General features: G+C 50.1%; 2 protein-coding genes, 1 non-coding gene and 1 pseudogene across 5 annotated transcripts; 2 read left to right on the top strand and 2 right to left on the bottom strand.

The window, feature by feature from the left end:
* The first annotated feature begins 248 nt into the window (after nt 1-248).
* Nucleotides 249-5,765, top strand: LOC125520807 (putative receptor protein kinase ZmPK1). Its single transcript, XM_048685834.1, has one exon. The coding sequence runs from the start codon at nt 3,106-3,108 to the stop codon at nt 5,602-5,604; it is 2,499 nt and encodes an 832-aa protein (XP_048541791.1). The 5' UTR covers nt 249-3,105; the 3' UTR covers nt 5,605-5,765.
* Nucleotides 1,996-2,156, top strand: LOC125526179. Its single transcript, XR_007291594.1, has one exon. It is a non-coding gene; the product is annotated as a U1 spliceosomal RNA (small nuclear RNA).
* A 134-nt stretch (nt 5,766-5,899) lies between the features above and the next one.
* LOC125518422 lies at nt 5,900-7,554 on the bottom strand (annotated as a pseudogene).
* Nucleotides 7,555-9,595: 2,041 nt separating this feature from the next.
* LOC125524448 (transcription factor PIF3-like) lies at nt 9,596-13,097 on the bottom strand. Of its 3 annotated transcripts, none has more exons than XM_048689502.1 (7): nt 12,362-13,097; nt 12,195-12,260; nt 12,002-12,067; nt 11,198-11,521; nt 11,042-11,111; nt 10,815-10,933; nt 9,596-10,003 (listed from the first exon to the last, which is right to left on the bottom strand). In XM_048689502.1, exons 1-6 carry the CDS (start codon nt 12,710-12,712, stop codon nt 10,815-10,817), a joined length of 996 nt encoding a protein of 331 aa, XP_048545459.1. In that variant the 5' UTR covers nt 12,713-13,097; the 3' UTR covers nt 9,596-10,003. The 3 variants fall into 3 exon arrangements, with proteins under 3 accessions (XP_048545459.1, XP_048545460.1, XP_048545461.1); XM_048689503.1 differs by having other exon boundaries at nt 9,596-10,000; XM_048689504.1 differs by having other exon boundaries at nt 12,008-12,067.
* Between the last annotated feature and the right edge of the window lie 7,149 nt (nt 13,098-20,246).

Here is a 20,246-nt window from a genome sequence, read left to right as displayed (position 1 = left end):
GGCGGAGGAGGGGGTCGCCGGGGGCGGCTTGGGCATGGGGGCGGGGCGGTCGACGACGGGCTGGGGGTGGCACAGGGCGACGGCGGCTCGGGCACGGGGGCGGGGCGGGGCGGCGACGGGGGTGGTGCGGGGCGGAGGAGGGGGTCGCCGGGGTGGCGCGGGGCGGCGACGGCACGGGGGCGAGGCGGCCGGCGATGGGCCGGGGATGGCGCGGGGCGGCGGCGACTTGAGCACGGGGCGGAGAGAGAGAGGAGACAGAGAAAGGGATGGGGCGCGGGCGTTGGCTTTTTAGTTAGGGCACGGTTCTTTGTCGTCTGCTAGCAGACGACAAAGAGCCAGCTAACGGACGTTAGTTTGGCCACTTTCTTTGCCGTCTGCTAGCGAACGACAAAGAAAGTGGCCGTTAGGTGGCTCTTGTTAGTGGGCCACCCTCCCTCTTTATCGTCCGCTAGTTGACAACAAAGCTTCTAGCGGACGGCAAAGAGATGGCTGACGGTAAACATTATCTTTGCTGTCAGTTTTCTGTAAGCTGATGGCAAAGGCCTTCTTTGCCATCAGCTAGCAGACGGCAAAGAGACGGCTGACAGCAAAGATCCTGATTCCAGTAGTGAATAGTCAATCCATCCCGGGAATGACAATTAAAGAGGTCATAAAGGGAAGACAACCATCGTGTATGGAGTTTTCCCCCTAGGTCTTACGACTAGGGTTCTCCAGTCCTCCGACGACATCGCCATCGTGAGTTTCCCATCGTTGACGATTTGATCCCGCAAACCGGGAAGCTTTCTCCTTCCCCGTCTGCCTCCTACACCCCCTCAGGTCTTCCCGGGGAACAACGAGTGCGCGGGCTAGGGTTTTGACCGATGTTTCTGGCCATAGCTACAATTGCCTGAATTGGTGGAAGCGGCAGATCTTTGAGCGGTCGTGAGCCGAAGGAAAAGGCAAAACTCCTGGAAAGTCTGAATCTTCGGGATGAGGAAACGGATGATCTAATTTGGGATGATGAGACTGATGTAGAGGAAATCAAGCCAACGGTTGGGGGCCACGGGTCTGCATTGGCCACCAACTTGCGCTTCTTGAGGCCAAGCTTGGCAATGTGTATGATTCTTCGACATTTTGAGTTCAGCCTCGCACAGGCATACACTCATGCACCGCATAATGTGACATTTTCGCGTCCGATGCATGGTGCTCAAATTAAGCTTGGCACGATTTGATCATTATGTCCGCTTATGTTTCGTTCGTTGCCATGTGTGCACTCATGCAGTAAGACTATATTTGGAAATTTGCACCAATGTATTGTCTATGTTTTCTTAGAAATTAAAATCCAACACATTCAAGGCTTCCTTCGATCTATAACCATCTGAAAAATATGGTAGTCGACTCTTATTATCATTCTACTCTACGATGGAACAAGACATTCAAAGTTCCAGCAACAAAAGGCAACATGTTGTGAGGGTCAGACTTGCAATTCCAAGCATGAGTTACACCTACTGAAAATTTCTTTTGAGAATTTTAATGCAAATTCTCTCTTTCTCTCTCCTGGGTTCTCCGTTCAACCTTGATCATTCGACTTTTAACTTTGTCCGTTTACATAGCACATAATCTCAAATTTCGTGTGTTTTTGGTCCAGCGTCCAGACACCTCTGTCAAGCAATTTATGTCTTTTTTATTTTACTATTTGCAACGCAGTACGTGCCATGACAGTCCAATCCAACACATGGTCCAGTCTCGATCATGCATACGAGCACACGAGGAGAAGCAAAAAGCCGCGACGGCGCTCTGGGCCGAAGCCCAACGCTCGTCCTGCCACGAGGCCCAGATAAAGCGAACGCAAAGCCCATGAAGCTAGACAGCGCTCCCGTGACTCCCGCGTTCCGCTCGCTCGTGACCGTGGCTGCTGCTGCTGCGCTTCGGTTGTTTTAGTCCCACCTCGCCCAGCCGAGGAGGATGGAGCGGGAGAGCAGGCTATAAGAGGAGAGGCAGGTGCGACGTTGTTCCATACTTACCTGGACGGGGTCGACGAGTGATCAGGAAGACCCGTGGCCTAGGCTAGTGGCCCACATTGCACATGGTGGGTGCGCTGGCTTACCATCTCCCCAAGCGGGAGAGTGGACGTCATAATTTGTGGTAGAGGGGGTACGCGTTCGCGCGGCCCCTGCCAATTCTGCAAAATTAAACTTTGGTCCCTGGCCTAGCAAGAATCCTAGATGGAATTTTCTGGTTTGGTCCTCGCTCTATCTTTCGCGCAGCGAATCAAGATTACCAGGAATTGAACGTAGCGTTCGGTAAAGCTGCCACCGGCATGAGCATGGAATTTACAAGAGCCATTCCAGTGCCTCAACAAGCAGATATCTCCATCACCGTCACTATAGTCCAGCTAACATGAGACAAGCCTTGTCCGTGAACGCCCATTTGGTCGAGCGGCCATGCCAGAACGACCAACTCGCCATGACACGGGGACGGCGGCCATATCTCAAGAGCCTGCTGTCCAGCGCAACGGAACGTCTAGAGTTGTTGCTGTTATCGTCAGATAAAATCTTGACCACTGCCAACCAAGCTGCGTGCTCTCTCTGCAAGCGGCCCCTGTTACAAGGCTAGCACTACACATTACCACGACATTATCGTTGGCCAGGAGCGACAGAGTGGCACTACTTGCCGTCTTGGACACCCGCTTAAACCACCTCCAATAATGCCGAGCGACATTTCAGAGCAACTGAAGCTTAGCGGTCAGCATTGCCGTGCTACACGGACTGGACTGAACCACAGTAAGTAGCAGTCAACCGGTCAAGTCAATGTGTCTAACCTGTAGCCTACGGTATAGCAATGTACATGATCTTGAGTTATGAAAATGTTAGTCCGGTCGCATTTTCTCGTCTAGACAGTGACCGGGCAGCCCTTCCGGGCGTTTGTTGGGACGGATATGATGTCCGGTTGTAGATGCTCACTATTCAGAATGCCCGTCCTGGAGTCCAGTCCCTCTCCAACCCTCTCATGAGTCGTGACCTATAGCGGCTTCGCAATGGATTCATGGTGCCATGTGAACCCGGGCCCTGCGGGCCACACATGTATGTGATATATACATAGACACATGGCTGTACCACTGGATGCATGAGAAGAGAAGAAAGCAGAACCAAGATGGTTGCCATGGCGGCCACCAGAGCTGCCTACGTTTCCAGCACATCCATCTCACTCCTTCTCTTGCTGATCCCCGTTGCTCTCGCCAAGGATCACCATACTCATGGCACCAGCTACCTCCAGAGAGATTCATCGGTGTTCATCGAGGACGGCACCGCCGTCGCCGCCAACACCACCACCATCCTTGCGTCGCCCAACGGCCTCTTCGCCTGCGGCTTCTACAAGGTGGCCACCAACGCCTTTGTCTTCTCCATCTGGTTCAACGGCTCGTCGGCGAAGACCATCGCGTGGACGGCCAACCGCGACGCGCCGGTGAACGGCAGAGGGTCCAGGCTCGCCTTCCGAAAGGACGGGAGCATGGCCCTGCTCGACTACGATGGCACGGCCGTCTGGAGCACCAACACGACCGCGACTCGTGCCAGCCGTGCAGAGCTTCTCGACAGCGGCAACCTTATCATCGTGGATCCAGACGGTCGGAGCCTCTGGACAAGCTTCGACTCACCGACAGACACGCTTCTGCCGTCGCAGCCGATGACTCGGAACATAAAGCTGGTATCTGCATCTGCCAGGGGCTTGCTCTATTCAGGTTTCTATACATTATACTTTGACAGCGACAATGAGCTAAGGCTCATCTACAACGGCCCTGACATCAGTAGCATATATTGGCCTGCCCCTTTCAACCATCCGTGGGTAAATGGAAGGACTACTTATAACAGCAGCCGGTATGCTGTTCTTGAACAGACGGGCAAGTTTGTCGCGAGCGACAACTTTACATTTGAAGCTTCTGATCTTGGTGATCAGGTTATGAGGAGGTTGACTCTGGATTATGATGGCAACCTTAGGCTGTATAGCCTAGACGCGACAAGCGGAGATTGGTCGGTCTCTTGGATGGCATTCCGCCGAGTCTGCGACATACATGGGCTGTGTGGCAAAAACAGCATCTGCAAATACCTACCGAAGCTCGAGTGCTCTTGCCTTGAAGGTTTCGAGGTGGTTGATGCAAGCGACTGGAGCAAAGGGTGCACGCCCAATGTAAACAAGACAGCCAACTGGGACAACAGAAGAAGACACAAGGCAAACAGCACGGCCACCCAGGATTTCTCATTCAAAAAGCTCGCTGAAACTGACTTCTATGGATATGATTCGATCTATGTGCAGCAGGTGTCAATTCTGCAGTGCAGACGTATGTGCTTGGACAATGCTGATTGCAAAGCTTTTGCTTACCGTCAGGGAGAAGGCACATGTTATACAAAGGTCTACCTTTTAAACGGCCAGAGCTTTGCATATCCTCCCAACGACGTTTATCTGAAACTTCCCAGGAGGTTGCTGTCTTCGCCCAAATTGACTTCTACACTAGCTCACACATGCAGAGTTCATGAAAAAGAGGCAGACAGTTCATCACAGATGTTCCAGGACAGCTCTTCCAAGTTCAAGTTTGGCTACTTCCTTTCTTCTGCATTAACACTGCTTTTCATTGAAGTTATATTAATCATCGCCGGGTGTTGGGTCGTTCACAAATGGGAGGGAAGACCAGAGATTATAGATGAAGGTTACACGATAATTTCCAGCCAGTTCCGAATATTTAGCTACAGGGAGTTACAGAAGGCAACAAATTGCTTCCAAGAAGAGCTAGGTAGTGGTGGGTCAGGAGCAGTTTATAAGGGAGTCCTCGATGATGAAAGGAAGGTTGCCGTGAAGAAGCTAAATGATGTGATCCAAGGAGAGCAGGAGTTCAGGTCCGAGTTAAGTGTCATAGGCAGAATTTATCATATGAATCTGGTCAGAATCTGGGGGTTTTGTGTCGAGAAGACATGCAAGCTCTTGGTTTCTGAGTTCATTGAGAATAGTTCTTTAGCCACAGTTCTGTTTGATTACCAGAGCCTATCTCCTGTGCTCCAATGGGGCCAAAGGTACAATATTGCAGTTGGGGTGGCGAAAGGACTGGCCTATCTCCACCATGAGTGTCTTGAATGGATTGTGCATTGTGATGTCAAGCCAGAGAACATATTGTTAGACAAAGACTTTGAGCCCAAGATTGCAGATTTTGGACTGGTGAAGCTACTGCAACGAGGATCAAGCGCACAAATGTTGTCAAGAGTGCACGGGACTAGAGGCTACATTGCACCAGAATGGGCTCTCAATCTTCCAATCACTGGCAAGGCCGATGTTTACAGCTATGGAGTAGTGCTTCTTGAGTTAGTGAGGGGGATTCGGGTTTCCAGTTGGATGGTTGAGGGTAAGGAGGAAGTGGAAATGGCTGTTAGATGTTCTACTGAAATTCTTAAAGAGAAACTTGCAGGTGAAGATCAGTCGTGGATTCTGGAGTTCGTCGACTACAGACTGGATGGAGAATTCAACCATTCAGAAGCACTCATGATGCTTAAGATAGCAGTATCATGTGTGGAAGAAGAGAGGAGCAGAAGACCGAGCATGAGCCATGTGGTCGAAACTCTGCTTTCACTTGTGGAATAATGTTCAATACTGTATTTACTACTGCTACATCTAGCTGATGTGTGTAAGAATAATATTCTGTGATGTTGCACAGACAAGTTGCCCTTATCCCTGCCATATGTAGCAACTCTACAGATTTCTATCAATACCTAACTACTATGTAGTAGGAGTATTTCATTTGCCTATCTGTTTGGATGTTTAAGTCTATACAACACATCTATCTACTTCCAGCAGTTTGAAGAAGAAATCCTTGATCCTTATGAGCTAGATCGATAGCAAACAGAAATATATCGAATCTAACATGAATTGTACCAGGTTGGACCAATCTAGCCAGTTTATTACTTGATTTATTGAGCAGCCAACAGATTAATGAACCCAATGTAACAGAATACTCACCACTATACAAAGCTATATATGATCCAAAAGAATGAACAATGACAGGACCTGTTAAACAATCAGCAGTTCACCGGTGCTAGGCCGGCGTCCGCCAATCATTCATCGTTGCTGCCAATGCGCTCCGCAGCGCCACTGCCCGCATATCAACCTTGAACCCTTCCTCTGCGGCATGATCTCTCCGGCTCTGCATTGCCCCCAAATCAGTCTCTGCTTCTTCCTCCCCCTCCTCCGGCGCCAACGCAGAGTAATCCTCCCTCGCCAGCAGCACGTTGTGGAGCATCGCGCACGTCCCAATGCAGGTCACGGCGGCGCGAGGGCTCTCCTCCTCGTGGAGCCGCGCGATGGCGCCCCACCCCATCAGGCTCCGGACGGCGCGCCTCGCCGGGCGGCACATTGCCTTGTGGGCAGTGTTGAAATGGGCCTCCGGCGAGCCGGGGACAACAGGCCCCTCGAAGGGCACCATGAGCCAGCGCAGGAGCGGGTACCCGTTCCCATCTGCGACCAGGTACTGCGCGGGGTTGAGTAGCTTCCCCTGCTCCAGCTCCTGGTAGAGAGAGGAGAGCCTGAGCACCTCGATGTCGGCGCGGTCGCCGCGGAAGCCGGCGGCGAGGGAGAGGATGCGGGAGGAGGCGCCGGCGACGAGCTGCGCGGCGAGGGGCCCGCCCGGGCCGGCGAATCGCGCGCAGGCGAGCGCGCCGCGGCAGGAGGGGAGCGGGGAGGAGGAGGCGCCGGCCGGATCGGAGGGGAAGGCGAGCCAGAAGCGGAAGTTGGCGAGGAGGACGCGGCGGAGGCGGCGGGAGGCGGCCCGCGGCGCGGAGGGCGGGACGCGGAAGAGCGCGGCGAGCGCCGGGTAGGGGAGGCCGGAGGCGAGGCGCGCGAGGGCGAGCGCGAGGAGGGTCGGGCACGGGAGCGAGGGGTGGGAGAGCAGCGGGTCGAGCAGGCCCGAGAGGTAGTGGAAGGTGGGCGCGGACACGCGGAAGGCCAGCGGGTAGTGGTCCGGGCTCGTCGGCGGCAGCGGCAGCGGCGGGGACGGCGGAGCCGGAGCCGGAGGCGGGGCGACGGCGACGACGAGGTCCGCGGGGCCGGCCTCAGCGCCGTCGCTGTCGGCCCGCCTGCGCTTGCGGGCGGCGTCGGGGGCGGGGGCGGGGCCGAGGAGGTCGAGGACGAGGACGGAGACGGCGGAGAGGAGCTGGTGGGTGAGGAGGAGGAGGGGCGGGGGCGACGGGGGCGGCGTCATGGGCGGGGGCGCATGGCGATGGCGGGGCGGTGGTGGTGGAGGTGGTTGCGGTGTCGATGGGTGGAGGGATTTTGTATGGAGGGGGTGCGATCGCGGTGACGCGACACGGCGATGGCGCCGTCCGGACGTCTCCGTGCACGCTCCTGGCTGGGGCTGGGGCAGGAATGGGATCATACCACCATCATTCGCTCGCCCGGTGGCCCTCCGGTCTCCCCCGTCCTCTCACCTCACCACTTGGAGGGTTGGAAAGGTTGCTACAGGGCTCCACCGGGCAGCAGATGCTCGGGAGCCAATCGGGACAGGAAGGGATTTGTCAAAGCTCCACTAGGCAGGCTCATGTCGATCGACGCGAGTGTGTGCTCTAATCCTATCCTGTCCTCACGTGTCTAATAGAGACGGCAAACAAACCAGCTGGCAATGTATACTCCCAACGTTAAAAAAAGGGGGGCGTGCTAAGAGTCGGCCAGCAGATCATTTTCAAAAAAATCATCCGGGTCGCGAGCCATCCAACCGGGGGAGAGTCCGTTCCCCTTTGCAACAAGACCCTTGTTGCGATTTCAACATGGGACTTGGTCCGAAAAGCATCACCGACTCACGGCCGTCAACGTCACCATTGCAATGGACAAGAAGATGAGGGGAGGAGACAGGGGATTGGAAGCTGCCACCACCGCGTGGCGACTGCTTAGGTGCGAAACGAATCGGTCAGGTCGAGGCACTTGAGAGGCGGCGACTTCATGGCCAGAATTTCGAGGCCCCAACCTCCTCAATGCCTCTAGATCAATACGGGAAAAGGGAAAGGGGGGGGGGGGGGGGGGGGGGGGAAGGGGGGGGAGGGGGTGAGAGAGAGAGAGGCGGGCAAAGGAGGAGGTCAACGCACACTTGGGATCCGTCAGGTGATCCCAAGTGTTTCCCCGTTTTTTTTTTGAAGTTTTAGGGCCTCTTTGATTCGCAGGATTGTAAAAACATGGGAATAGGAAAAACATAGGATTGAAATGTCATGCTCATCTCAATCCTATAGGAGTTTAGGGTCTCTTTGATTCAAAGGATTTTCATAAGATCATTGAAGGATTAGAATCCTTAGAAATTTTTCGTATGTTGATCATTTGATTCGTAGGATTGAATCCTGTAGGATTTTTTCCTAAGAATTCATTTGTACTACATTTCACAGGAATTCTAGCATCCACTCAAACCTCTTGGAAGAAATCCTTTGTTTTTCCCTTAACACAATCAAACAAACTCAAATCCTATAGGGATCCCATGGACATATCATTTCAATCCTGCGTTTTTCCTATTCCTGTGTTTTTGCAATCCTATGAATCAAAGACGCCCTTAGATTGTTTGATTGCATCATAAAAAAAAACGAAGGATTTTTTCAAAGAGATTTGACTAGATGCTAGAAATCCTATGGGAAGTAGTACAAAAAATTCCTTAGGAAAAAATCCGATAGGATTCAATCCTATGAATCAAACAACCAATATAGGAAAAATTCCTAAGGATTCTAATCCTCCAAAATTCCTATGCAAATCCTTTGAATCAAAGGAACCCTTAGTTTTATCCAAGGTGGGAACGACGTGGCGTTTTGGCCGAAAGAGGCAGGTTCATGAGGTTTGTATGCGGCATTGCCTACATTTAGAGGTCATGGTTGAGGTTTTAAGAGAAGGTTGGGACGACGGCTTACACAGGCTGGGCGGCAAGATGATGCACAATGGCAGACCTAGAATCTCAACACTGGGGGTGCCACAATTCAAAATTTGTGAAATTTTACACTACACATTGTATAATTTGCTCTAAGCATCCTTGTAATATGAAGAAACAATCATAAAATAGCATTGACTTACATAGAAAAAATTATTTTGCAATTTTGTTCCTAGATCCGCCACTGATGATGCACGACAACGCCCATCGGCCACGGGTGGGGGGACGTTAGATGGTTAGGGCGGCGTCGAGAGAAGGAAGAAGAGGGGCGGCTATCAGGAGGAGAAAGAAAAGAGGGGCGGACGGTCCATGTGAAATGGACCGAAAGTTACAAAAATTTCGGTCGCCTAATCTATAGGTGGTCCCTTTGAAATGTGAGCATCAAGACATGATGCGTGCGTATCCTCGTGGGTGGTGCGCACCACAACTCCACTCCACCACCCCCGAACTGGGACGCCAGGCAGAGGTCATGGGCAACTTCGGGGACGCCACCCAGGATACGTTCGCGAGGACGATCCCGGCATGATCGCGCCACCACAACAGTACGTCGCTCTCAGTTCAGGCTGGTCCTCCAACGGGGAATCCCAGAACAAAACGTATAATTTCGCTGAAGGATCCGGGTCCATCGCTCATGCTGCTGTCGCTTTGCGCTTTGTAACCGTGCAACGATTTTGGGCATCAAAATTCAAAAAGTTCCCGGCAGATTATATATATTCTGAATTCGCCAGGAGCACCGGCTACTGCCTGTGCTGCTGCTCATCATCATCATAGAACATATTATGGCAGACTAGTCTAGTTACCTGCTAGTCCTGAGGCCCTCAAATTGACTGGAAAAAAGGAGCATCAGATGAGCAATATTTTACAGGGTTCTTCTCTCTAGCTACTAGTACTACCAAGTGAAGATGAAGCGCTCAGGCCGCTTCAAGAATTAACAGTAGAACTATATAGCGGTAACGGAGAGATCAGTCAGTGATTGGCAAAGCTTTGACTGTCGGACTTGCCGGTTAGTAGCTAGATCGCTGAGCTACGTCACGTCATCCTGCCTTCGCACGCCGACTTCTTCGGTGTCACTGGTGATCACTTCCTAAGCTGCTGTCAAAGACAAGGGTTTAGAGACAAACAAACGGTTATTAGTATCTGTCGATGCTTCGTTAAGATATAGGAATGCACGGGGTAGATAATTGTTCTTTTGATCAAACATAGCAATCATAGCAGGTACTAGCATGGGGAAAACAGTTGATGATGTTAAAGAGACGCTAGTAATAAATTGGGCTAGGTTGGTTAGCTCACCTGCCTGAAGGCTAGGTTGCTTTCACTGAAGTCATTGAACCCATTGAATTAGCCCCAAAGTCTTCTTAGTCAACTACTTTATGTCTAAACATCTTACCTGTTTCATTACTGGCCGCAGTGTTTATATTTACAGGGAGTCCAGGGTAAAGCTTGAAGTATCGACAATTTTTCACATTATGATATCAATGTTTTAAGCACATCCTAGACAACATGACAGTAAACGAGACCGTCAGTTCGAACTATTTTCTTTTAATCTAGCAATCAGGTTGGACCACAATCCAACTCCTTAGGCTCAGTTTGTGGTTGCTGAATTATGTTGCGCTGAACTCTGTTTTTACGATCTACTGAGGGAAAGTAGCCACGAAGCAAGAACAACCTCGTTAGCCGAAGCACAGAATAGGCAAAATCTGGTTGGAAAAGTTGTATTATCATAATCTATCACGATGTCAAATGCAGCCTTAGTCTAAAAGGAGAGGCTAAAAGCAATGGTATGTTGTGCATGTGATCACACTTAAAGCATGTTTATCCTCCTTTTAAAAAACTTATCAGCATATATAATTATTTTTTATATGCTTGACTGATTGGCTCTTCAACCATGCCAAGAAAAACTCACCTACACATGCCGTGTATTTGCTGGTACCATATCATGTGACTGCTCTTTGCTACGCGAGCATCCATCAAAATGAGTGTTCAACATGGATGATTCTTGCCTTAATGAGTTCATCTTGTTTCCTTCAAGGGGGTGAAGGGGCATGTCATCATTAATATGAAAAGGTGTGGTGTCCGCGGTACAAATGAAAATGCTGGCAACAACAGATAGTTAAATAATTTGTCACAAACCTGATGGATCAGCTCTGTCCTGAGCTGATGTTAGGTGATGCTTCAGCATTATATCCCCTCGCAACATCATCTTCAAAACATAAGAATGCATGTTGTGAGAAAAATCTTCCTGAAACCTCAGTACAATATCTGTCGAAAATAAGGGACCTGTGTTACCTCAGAGGATTCAGGCAACTGAAATGATTGAAGGTGGGGCTGTGACGACTCCAAGTGAAACGGAGGCTCTGGAATGGTTGTTTTAGGACAGCTTGGTAACACAAGAGGCTGTGGTTGATTTTGTTGAGGAGAATTCATCGGATCGAATGAATGATGAGCTCCTGAACTTTGGTTTACAGGTGGCGCTACTGCCCCAGAGCTTGGTGCCGCCACATTTCTCCCACTAACACCAAGTGCTGCAAACATTTGTGATGCTTGCACAGGCTCAAGTGCTCCAGATAGATACGATGGGTTCAAGTAAACGCCGTTTCTCATAGACAGCATCTGTAGGGGGGATCAGGGCAAAAACTCTGCATTAATACTTGAGTTTGAACTGTATATTTAAATTTCAAAAGTGCAGTTTAACTATCAGCACCTACCAACTGAATATAGCTAGCTAGCATAAATGTCAATTGGCACGGCATTTGCCGAAGTGCATCCGCACTAGGAAACTAGCCCTAACATATCAACACTTTGATCGGCATTACAAATGTGAATCAAAGGAGATCAACAGTTGTATAAGATGTGGCTAACAACACTCGATAGAGCAGAAAGTAGTCACTCACTGCTGTGCTGTCTGAAATTTTTCCCCAGCCCTAGTCCACTATCGATTGGATAAAGAATCAGTAAGGACAACACCCACAGTAAGGCACTTGCCCCTACGTCAATGTTTGCAGTTTGGACCATCAGTTAAAATAAATGCACTACTAGCAAGTTAGCCTCTACTCAGACATCAACCAGCCATGCAGAGATGCATTTACTGACCTGTACCTGGAGCTGCAGTTGCTTCAGATACTCAATGGCCTCGTCAAGCATCGACGCCTTGTCAGTCTGCAACCCACCCCATGAACACACGCATTCAGATTCCGGAACAGTAATTCCGCAGCCCCGAAATTCAGGGACAAGGAAAGGAAAGTAAAGGGGGACGGCTGGTTTTGCTGTGCTGCCGAGTGCCGACCTTGTTGGAATTGGGTATCAGGCTCTGCAGCGCCTTCATCTTCTCGTTGATCCTGCTCCTCCGCCGCTGCGCCCCGGTCAATCAAGCAAGCAAACAAGCAATGAGCGGCCGGTAAACGCAGAGGGCGAGAAGAGCGGAAAAAGCAGAGCGAAACTCAGGGGCAGCACCTTCTCGGAGAGGTTGTGCACCTCGGCGGCGCGGGTGCGCTTGCTGCCGGACCCCCCGCCCCCGCGCGGGCGGTCGGACGCCCCGTGCGGCTCGGGCTCCGACGACCCGCCCGCCTCGCTCTCGTAGAACGCGCCGCCCCCGAGCTCGCCGTACTCCGCCTGCTGGTGCTGGTGCTGCTGGCCCAGCGCGGCCGCGGCCGCCGCAGCGTGGAACGCGGCGCCTCCCCCGAACATCTGGCGCCGCACCTCCTCCTCCTCCTCCTCCCGCCGGCGCCGCCGCTCCTGCTGCATCAGCACCAGCTCCCGCACCGCCCCGCCCCCTCCAAACCCCTCGTCCCGCCGCTCCTCCATGTCCCGCCCCGCCACCTTCCACCGCCAGATCACGCCGGGACCCCGCGGCAGCTCGCCACGGAGCGGGAGGAGAGAGGAGTGGGGAGCGGGGGAGGAGGAGGGGAGAGAGGGGGGGAGGAGGTGGCGTCGCTTCTTTTTAGTGTTGCGCCCATGCCGCGCTGCTGCTGCGCTGCCGCGGCGCGGGTGGTGGACTGGTGGCCTGCCTCGCGCTTGCTTGCGCCCGCCCGCTGCTTGCCCGCTTCGGGCGCCGTTTGTTTTTTGGCGCAAACCAACTTTTTTCTCCTCGCCTCGGCTCGGGTACCCGCGGCCGTGCGGGGGTGGCGTGTCAGCTAGCGGGCCGGATGGACTGTTTGGTTTTCCTCTTCTGCCTGCCGCCTCTGCCTCTGGGAGTCTGTGCTGTGCTGCGGAGGGAGGGAGGGGGTTGCATTTATGCTGGCTTTCGGTTGAGTGTGGGCTTGGGATACCTGACCTCAGCTCATCGGTTCCTTCCTTGGGTCTGGGTTTCTGCGTCCGGGGTCTCTGTGGTGCGGCCTGGTGTCCGCGTCAAGTGAGGCCACCCTCTCACGTACTCCCTGTGTTTCATCAAAATAATAATTCAAGTTCTAGTACGTTTGTACCAAGTCAAATCAACTCTGCTTAAGTTGACCAAATTCATACAAAGGCCCACTAGAAAAAATAGTAAAAAAAGTTATCCCTCTCATTCAAACATGGTCCAAAGTAGTCAAATGGTTGAGAAAGAATATTTATTGTCAATCTAACCCTACCATCCAAACAGCTCTTTGGTTAGAGTTAGTCTAGGGTTAGTTCAAGGTTAGAATCTAACTCTATCCTCTAACCGAGTTAGAGTATCCAAACATGGCCAAAGATTTTCTCACATCTATGACACAAAGTACGCAGAGTAAGTAAATATCTACAAGTACATTACGTAAAAAAAAAGTAAATATCTACATCGTAGGCGACAAAGCGCAGAAGTTTCGCTCTGCAACTCCCTCGCGCCACCACGAGATCTTCAAGGTAAACGCGACAAGTTCAGATCCCAAGGTCCGGATTGGGGGGGGGGGCTCTGTCAAAGGCAAGCGCGCCTCCGCTATAGCTCTTGGCGCCCACACGGCCAAGAGACATAGCCACCTTGGTTGATCGTTGTGTTATGTTCAGATTGTTCATCGTATATTTATATCCACTAATTATGGTCATGTGAGTAGATCCATCATTTCCTGGGGTCATGGAAGAAATCTTGTTGTTAGTAATCATGTGAAGTTCAATACCGTTTAATGCTTTGATAATATATTGTGTTGTCCTTTCTCTAATGGTGTTATATGAATGAGGACTACACAACACTTCAGCATCATTGGGCCTAGGATAAGACATTATGGAATTAGTTTACAAATGATGCGTTGCAGGAGTGATAGAAACATACGCGCCAGTTTATGAATTATTCAGTGAGGGGTTGTGTTTGGATTCTAATGTTTAATATTACGTTTAGATATATCTTAATTATCTCTCTTTGTATTTTGCGGATGCTTGCATGAAGAGTATAATCATAAGTAGGTAATTGTTCAAACAAGGACAGTACCTTAGCTTCGGTCCACCCACACAACACTTATTGAATTCATGAACGGTAACTTAATGAATCATGGGGAAGCACATTTGGCGAAATTCTTGTGTATCCTCAAGAGCGCTTTAGCTATTATAAGAAACACCACTGGCTTATCCTTAGCATAGATAAGAATTGAGCTACTTGCTGCACTCTTTTACTTTTGTTACTATTTATCTTGTTATAAGTTATTTTGCTATCAAACAACCTATCAAATTGTTTTTATAGTGTTTACAGTGAAACCTTGCTAAAAACTACTTGTCAATTCCTACTATTCCTCGTTGGGTTCGACACTCTTACCTATCGAAAAGGCTATGATGGACCCCCTATATTGTGGATCATGAGTGAACATAAGGTTTAATGATAAATATGACAGTTTGAATGTACAAATTTTTCACCAATAAAGCACACAACGATCAACTACTATAACAACATTTAACAACAATAAGTGATAATGGTACTTGATTCACACCAAATTGTACATAGATAGGATGGAGATGGAGGGGGTGGCAGTGATGTTGATGGTGGTGGGGAAGCTGACTTGGATGAAATGTCCCCCTTGATGCACTAGAGTTGGTGACGATGGTTGCTTCAAATTTCCACGAAGAGGGGTAGACCTGGCCAGAAATAACCCTCAAGAAAGAACACATGTGTAAGGGCATATTTATCCCTAAGTGTTTTGGTGATTGATGACAGCGCATTTGCGGACTAATCGTGTGCCTTGAGTATTCCAGACATTTCATTGCTAGGCACAAGACGATTGGGTGCCCCTCGAAGACTGATGAAGACGACGTCTTTTCTACGTTTCTTTTTGGTGGATTTGAGTCGTAGGAAAGCCGTACTATTAAGAGGGGGTCCGCGTTGGAAATGTTTGGGTGGAATCATCACGTACACGTCTCCTTCTTGTCCCCTCCTTTTTCCTTGGAGCTTCCTCCGTTTTCTTGCCTCCCTTGTCTGGCTGCTGTGGTTGGTCGCGGTAGCACTGCTCCCAGGAAAACGGTAGTACCGTAGGCATCCGCGGTAGTACCTCAGGTGCCCACGGTAGTACCGCTCCCCTGGAGCCGCACTACCGCTGCCCACCAAGCTAGTGCCGCCCCTTTGCGGTAGTAGGGGCGGATGTAATTTTTTACATCCGCACCTACTGCGGTAGTACCATTTTCGTCGAGCGGTAGTACCGCGCTATGCAGTCAGGCAGTAGTATCGCCCCTCGGTAGTACTACTGTGTCGGGTTTTTGCTACTTCCGTTTCTTTGTGGAAGTAGGCACGGAAGTTCCTTTCCCCCTGGCTGGGGTTTTTTGCCTTGCGGTAGTACCGCATGGGGGGCGCGGTAGTACCGCACGTGCGGAAGTACTGCCCCCAGCTCCTGCGCGTCTTTTTTTCTTTTCTGTCGCTGGGGTTGCGGCAGTACCGTGGGTCGGTACGGTAGTACCGCACAGCCGTGCGGTAGTACCGCTTGGTGGCAAGCAGTAGTACCGCGCGGCCTTGCGGTAGTACCACTGGCCAGGAGCGGTAGTACCGCTGGCTGCGGGCTGGTTGGTGGGTAACGGTTGGATCCTTTTCCCACACTATATAAGGGGTCCTCTTCCCCGTTGACTCACCTCTTCCACCCCCAAGCTCCATTATTACTCTAAGCTCCATTTTCGTCCGATCTCACTCCCTAGCCGACCAAACTTGTTGATTTGCTCGGAGTGGTTGAGAAGGCCTCGATCTACACTTCCACCAAGAGATATTTGATTCCCCCTACTAATCCCTTGCAGATCTTATTACTCTTGGGTGTTTGAGCATCCTAGACGGTTGAGGTCACCGCAAAGCCATAGTCCATTGTGGTGAAGCTTTGTGGTGTCATTGGGAGCCTCCAATTGAGTTGTGGAGATTGCCCCAACCTAGTTTGTAAAGGTTCGGTCGCCGCCTCCAAGGGAACCAATAGTGGAATCATGGCATCTCGCATTGTGTGAGGGCGTGAGGAGAATATGTAGGATCTAGAAGTAGATGTGTCTAGAGTGGGGGTGATTAGACACTTAGTGCTAAAGTTGCAATTTTTAGGCCTTTTTGGTTTGAGTGGAGTTTTAGGCACAATTTCAACATACACAATACATATCAAGCAAGCATGCAAAGAGTATATGAGCAGCGGAATGTAAAGCATGCAACTTGCAAGAATGTAAGGGGAAGGGTTTGGAGAATTCAAACGCAATTGGAGACACGGATGTTTTTTCCGTGGTTCGGATAGGTGGTGCTATCCTACATCCACGTTGATGGAGACTTCAACCCACGAAGGGTAACAGTTGCGCGAGTCCACGGAGGGCTCCACCCACGAAGGGTAATGGTTGCGCGAGTCCATGGAGGGCTCCACCGACGAAGGGTCCACGAAGAAGCAACCACCCACGAAGGGTCCACGAAGAAGCAACCTTGTCTATCCCACCATGGCCATCGCCCACGAAGGACTTGCCTCACTAGCGGTAGATCTTCACGAAGTAGGCGATCTCCTTGCCCTTACAAACTCCTTGGTTCAACTCCACAATCTTGTCGGAGGCTCCCAAGTGACACCTAGCCAATCTAGGAGACACCACTCTCCAAGAAGTAACAAATGGTGTGTAGGTAATGAACTCCTTGCTCTTGAGCTTCAAATGATAGTCTCCCCAACACTCAACTCTCTCTCATAGGATTTGGATCTGGTGGAAAGAAGGTTTGAGTGGAAAGCAACTTGGGGAAAGCTAGAGATCAAGATTCATATGGTAGGAATGGAATAGCTTGGCCTCAACACATGAGTAGGTAGTTCTCTCTCAGAAATAGGATGCTGGAAGTGTAGGCTTAGTCTGATGGCTCTCTCCACGAATGAAGAGGAGGTGGAGGGGTATATATAGCCTCCACACAAAATCCAACCGTTACACACAGTTTTCCAATCTCGGTGGGACCGAATCAACAAACTCGGTCGGACCGAAAAGGTAAACCTAGTGACCGTTAGAGATTTTCGGTGGGACTGACATGCAACTCGGTAGGACCGATATGGTTAGGGTTTGGGCATAACGTAATCTCGGTGAGACCGATTACACAAACTCGGTGAGACCGAGTTTGGTAATAAGCTAACCAGAGAGTTGGTCAGGCAAACTCGGTGGGACCGATTTGCTCTTTCGGTGAGACCGAAAAGTTACAAAAGGGAAACAAAGAGTTTACATTGCAATCTCGGTGGGACCGATTCGCTCTTTCGGTGAGACCGAAAAGTTACGAAAGGGAAACAGAGAGTTTGCAATCCCATCTCGGTGAGACCGAGATCCCTATCGGTAGAACCGAATTGCTAGGGTTTGGCAGTGGCTTATGACAAGTGAAACTCGGTGGCGCCGGATAGAAAGAATCGGTATGACCGAGTTTGGCTTAGGGTTTAGGTCATTTGTGGAAGTGGGAAAGTAGCTGAGGATTTTGGAGCATATCATTAAGCACATGAAGCAAGAGGCTCATTAAGCAACACCTCATCCCTCCTTGATAGTATTGGCTTTTCCTATGGACTCAATGTGATCTTGGATCACTAAAATGTAAAGTGAAGAGTCTTGAGCTTGAAGCTTTAGCCAATCCTTTGTCCTTAGCATCTTGAAGGAGTTCCCACAACCTTTAGTCCATGCCACTCCATTGTTGAACTTATCTGAAACATGCTAGATAGAAATGTTAGTCCAACAAGAGATATGTTGTCATCAATTATCAAAACCACCTAGGGAGCACTTGTGCTTTCAGAATACGGCGGCCCTAGTGGCTTCTTGGGGAGCATTGTGCCTCCACACCGCTCCAACGGAGACATACTTCCTCTCAAAGGGAAGGAACTTCGGCAACACATCCTCGTCTCCACCGTCTCCACTCTTGGTTATCTCGTGCCTTTACTTGTGCAAGCTTATTTGTTTCATATATCTTGCTTGCTTGTGTTCCTATCCTTGTTGCATCATATAGGTTGCTCACCTAGTTGCATATCTAGACAACCTACTTTGATGCAAAATTTAAATTGTTAAATAAAAGCTAAAAATTGTTAGTTGCCTATTCACCCCCCTCTAGTCAACCATATCAATCCTTTCAATTGGTATCAGAGCCTCGTCTCTTTATTAAGGACTTTACCGTCCAAAGAATATGGTTGATACCGTAGACGGTGTGGAGGAACACTCCGGTGTGAATCCGACCTCGTCTACGGGCGATGGGGGAACCTCGGTCTCTCGTGAGGAGTTCAATGTGGCCTTGGAGACATTGAAAACCTCCATGACGACCGAAGTTGAAAGCATGTTTACTAAATTTCTTGAGGGGCTTAAACTATCCACCGCACCGTTGAAAGTGGGTGACCCCGCCGACAAGGTGACGGATGCTATCCCCAACAAGGGGGAAGCTAATAGTGAAAAGGCTCCTTCTTCTAGTGGTAAGAATGGCACCAGCATCTTTGCCCATGTGGAACCACCACTTGTTTATGGTGGACCGGTTCCTTCCACTCATTTGAATCATGCCGGTCCTCCCCCTAAGATTGTGAAAAATGAGGACATTGATTCTTGGGTTTATCGCTTTAAACATCATTTAAATCATGTGAACACTAACCTTTGGAGAATCATTGAAGAAGGTTTCTATCCGCATGATCCAAGCAACTTCACTCCTCGAGAAGCCGCAGACAATCAATTCAATGAGAATGCTCTCTTCATCATTCAAGATGCAATTCCACCCGAAGACCTACCTCATCTTCGTCCCTTCGCCTTGGCCAAAGATGCATGGCGTTGTGTTGTCTCTCTCTATCGGGGAAGTGCAAGCATTCAACGCTCCAACTATGAAGTGGTACAAGATGAGGCCGATGAGTTTGCAATGAAAGAAGATGAAGAACCTCGTGAGCTTTATCGGAGAGTAACCAAACTCGCGGTCTCACTACGAGATCACGGGAGCAAGGACACGGATGATAATTGGATCAAGCACAAATTTCTCAAGGCAATGATGCCCTATCACAAGGCCATGTCCTCCGTCATTCGTCAAAGACCGGACTTCCACACTTTAACCTCAAGCGAAGTGTTGGATGAGTTTGTGGCCATGAACATTTTGGACAGGACCGCCGACAATGCGGTGCTTCGTTCTCAAAGGGCAAAGAAGCCTAACCTTGCATTGAAGGCCAAGCTCACCGTTGAAGAAGAAGAAGAGGAAGAAGAGGAGAGCAACCCCGAAGATACGAAGTATGCGTATCATGAACACATGGCACTTGCTTCAAGGCAATTTTGGAGCAAGAAAAACTCGAGGCCAAACTTTAGCAAAAACAACTCAAGTGGCACAAAGAGCAAGCAACGTGTAAGGACTTGCTACAATTGTGGCAACGTGAGTCATTTTATTGCGGAATGCCCGTATGAGAAGAGGGAAGACAATGGTGGCAAGCTCATCCGAAAGGACAAGGCCAAGTCGTTCCCCAACAAGAGCAACTTCACCAAGAAGACTCCTCCCAAGGCATTGGTGGTACAAGAAGAGTACAATGAGGATGATGACGATGATGAAAGTGATGAGTCGGTTGCCATGGCCTCCGTTGCCATTGCGATGACTCCACGGGTGTCTCTCTTCGACTCACCCAATGAGAGCATCACCGCCAAGTGCCTCATGGCTAAAGCCACCAACAAGGTAACCTCCAACATCAAAACTACCATCATTAATCATCCTTCTCCGACGGATAGCATTAATGAACTTGAGGAAGATAATGTGGAGGCTAATGAGTTTGAGGCCTTTATGGGCAAACTCAAGGGAAAATCCAAGAAGCACTTTGTTGCTCTCTTGGAACAACTTGGTGAAGCCAATAACATGATCGAGGCTCATGAAAACACCATCACTAAGATGGAAGGGCATAGTCGTGACTATGCCGATGAGATTTCGGATCTTTCCAATGCTCTTGAGGAAGAGCGTGGTCTTCGTTTGGCTCTTGAGGAGTCACACAACGTTGATCATGCTAAGTTA

The sequence above is a fragment of the Triticum urartu genome, chromosome 7, assembly GCF_003073215.2.
Source record: "Triticum urartu cultivar G1812 chromosome 7, Tu2.1, whole genome shotgun sequence".
In the NCBI taxonomy this organism is placed as follows: Eukaryota; Viridiplantae; Streptophyta; class Magnoliopsida; order Poales; family Poaceae; genus Triticum; species Triticum urartu.
This window is presented reverse-complemented; position numbering and strand designations above follow the sequence as displayed.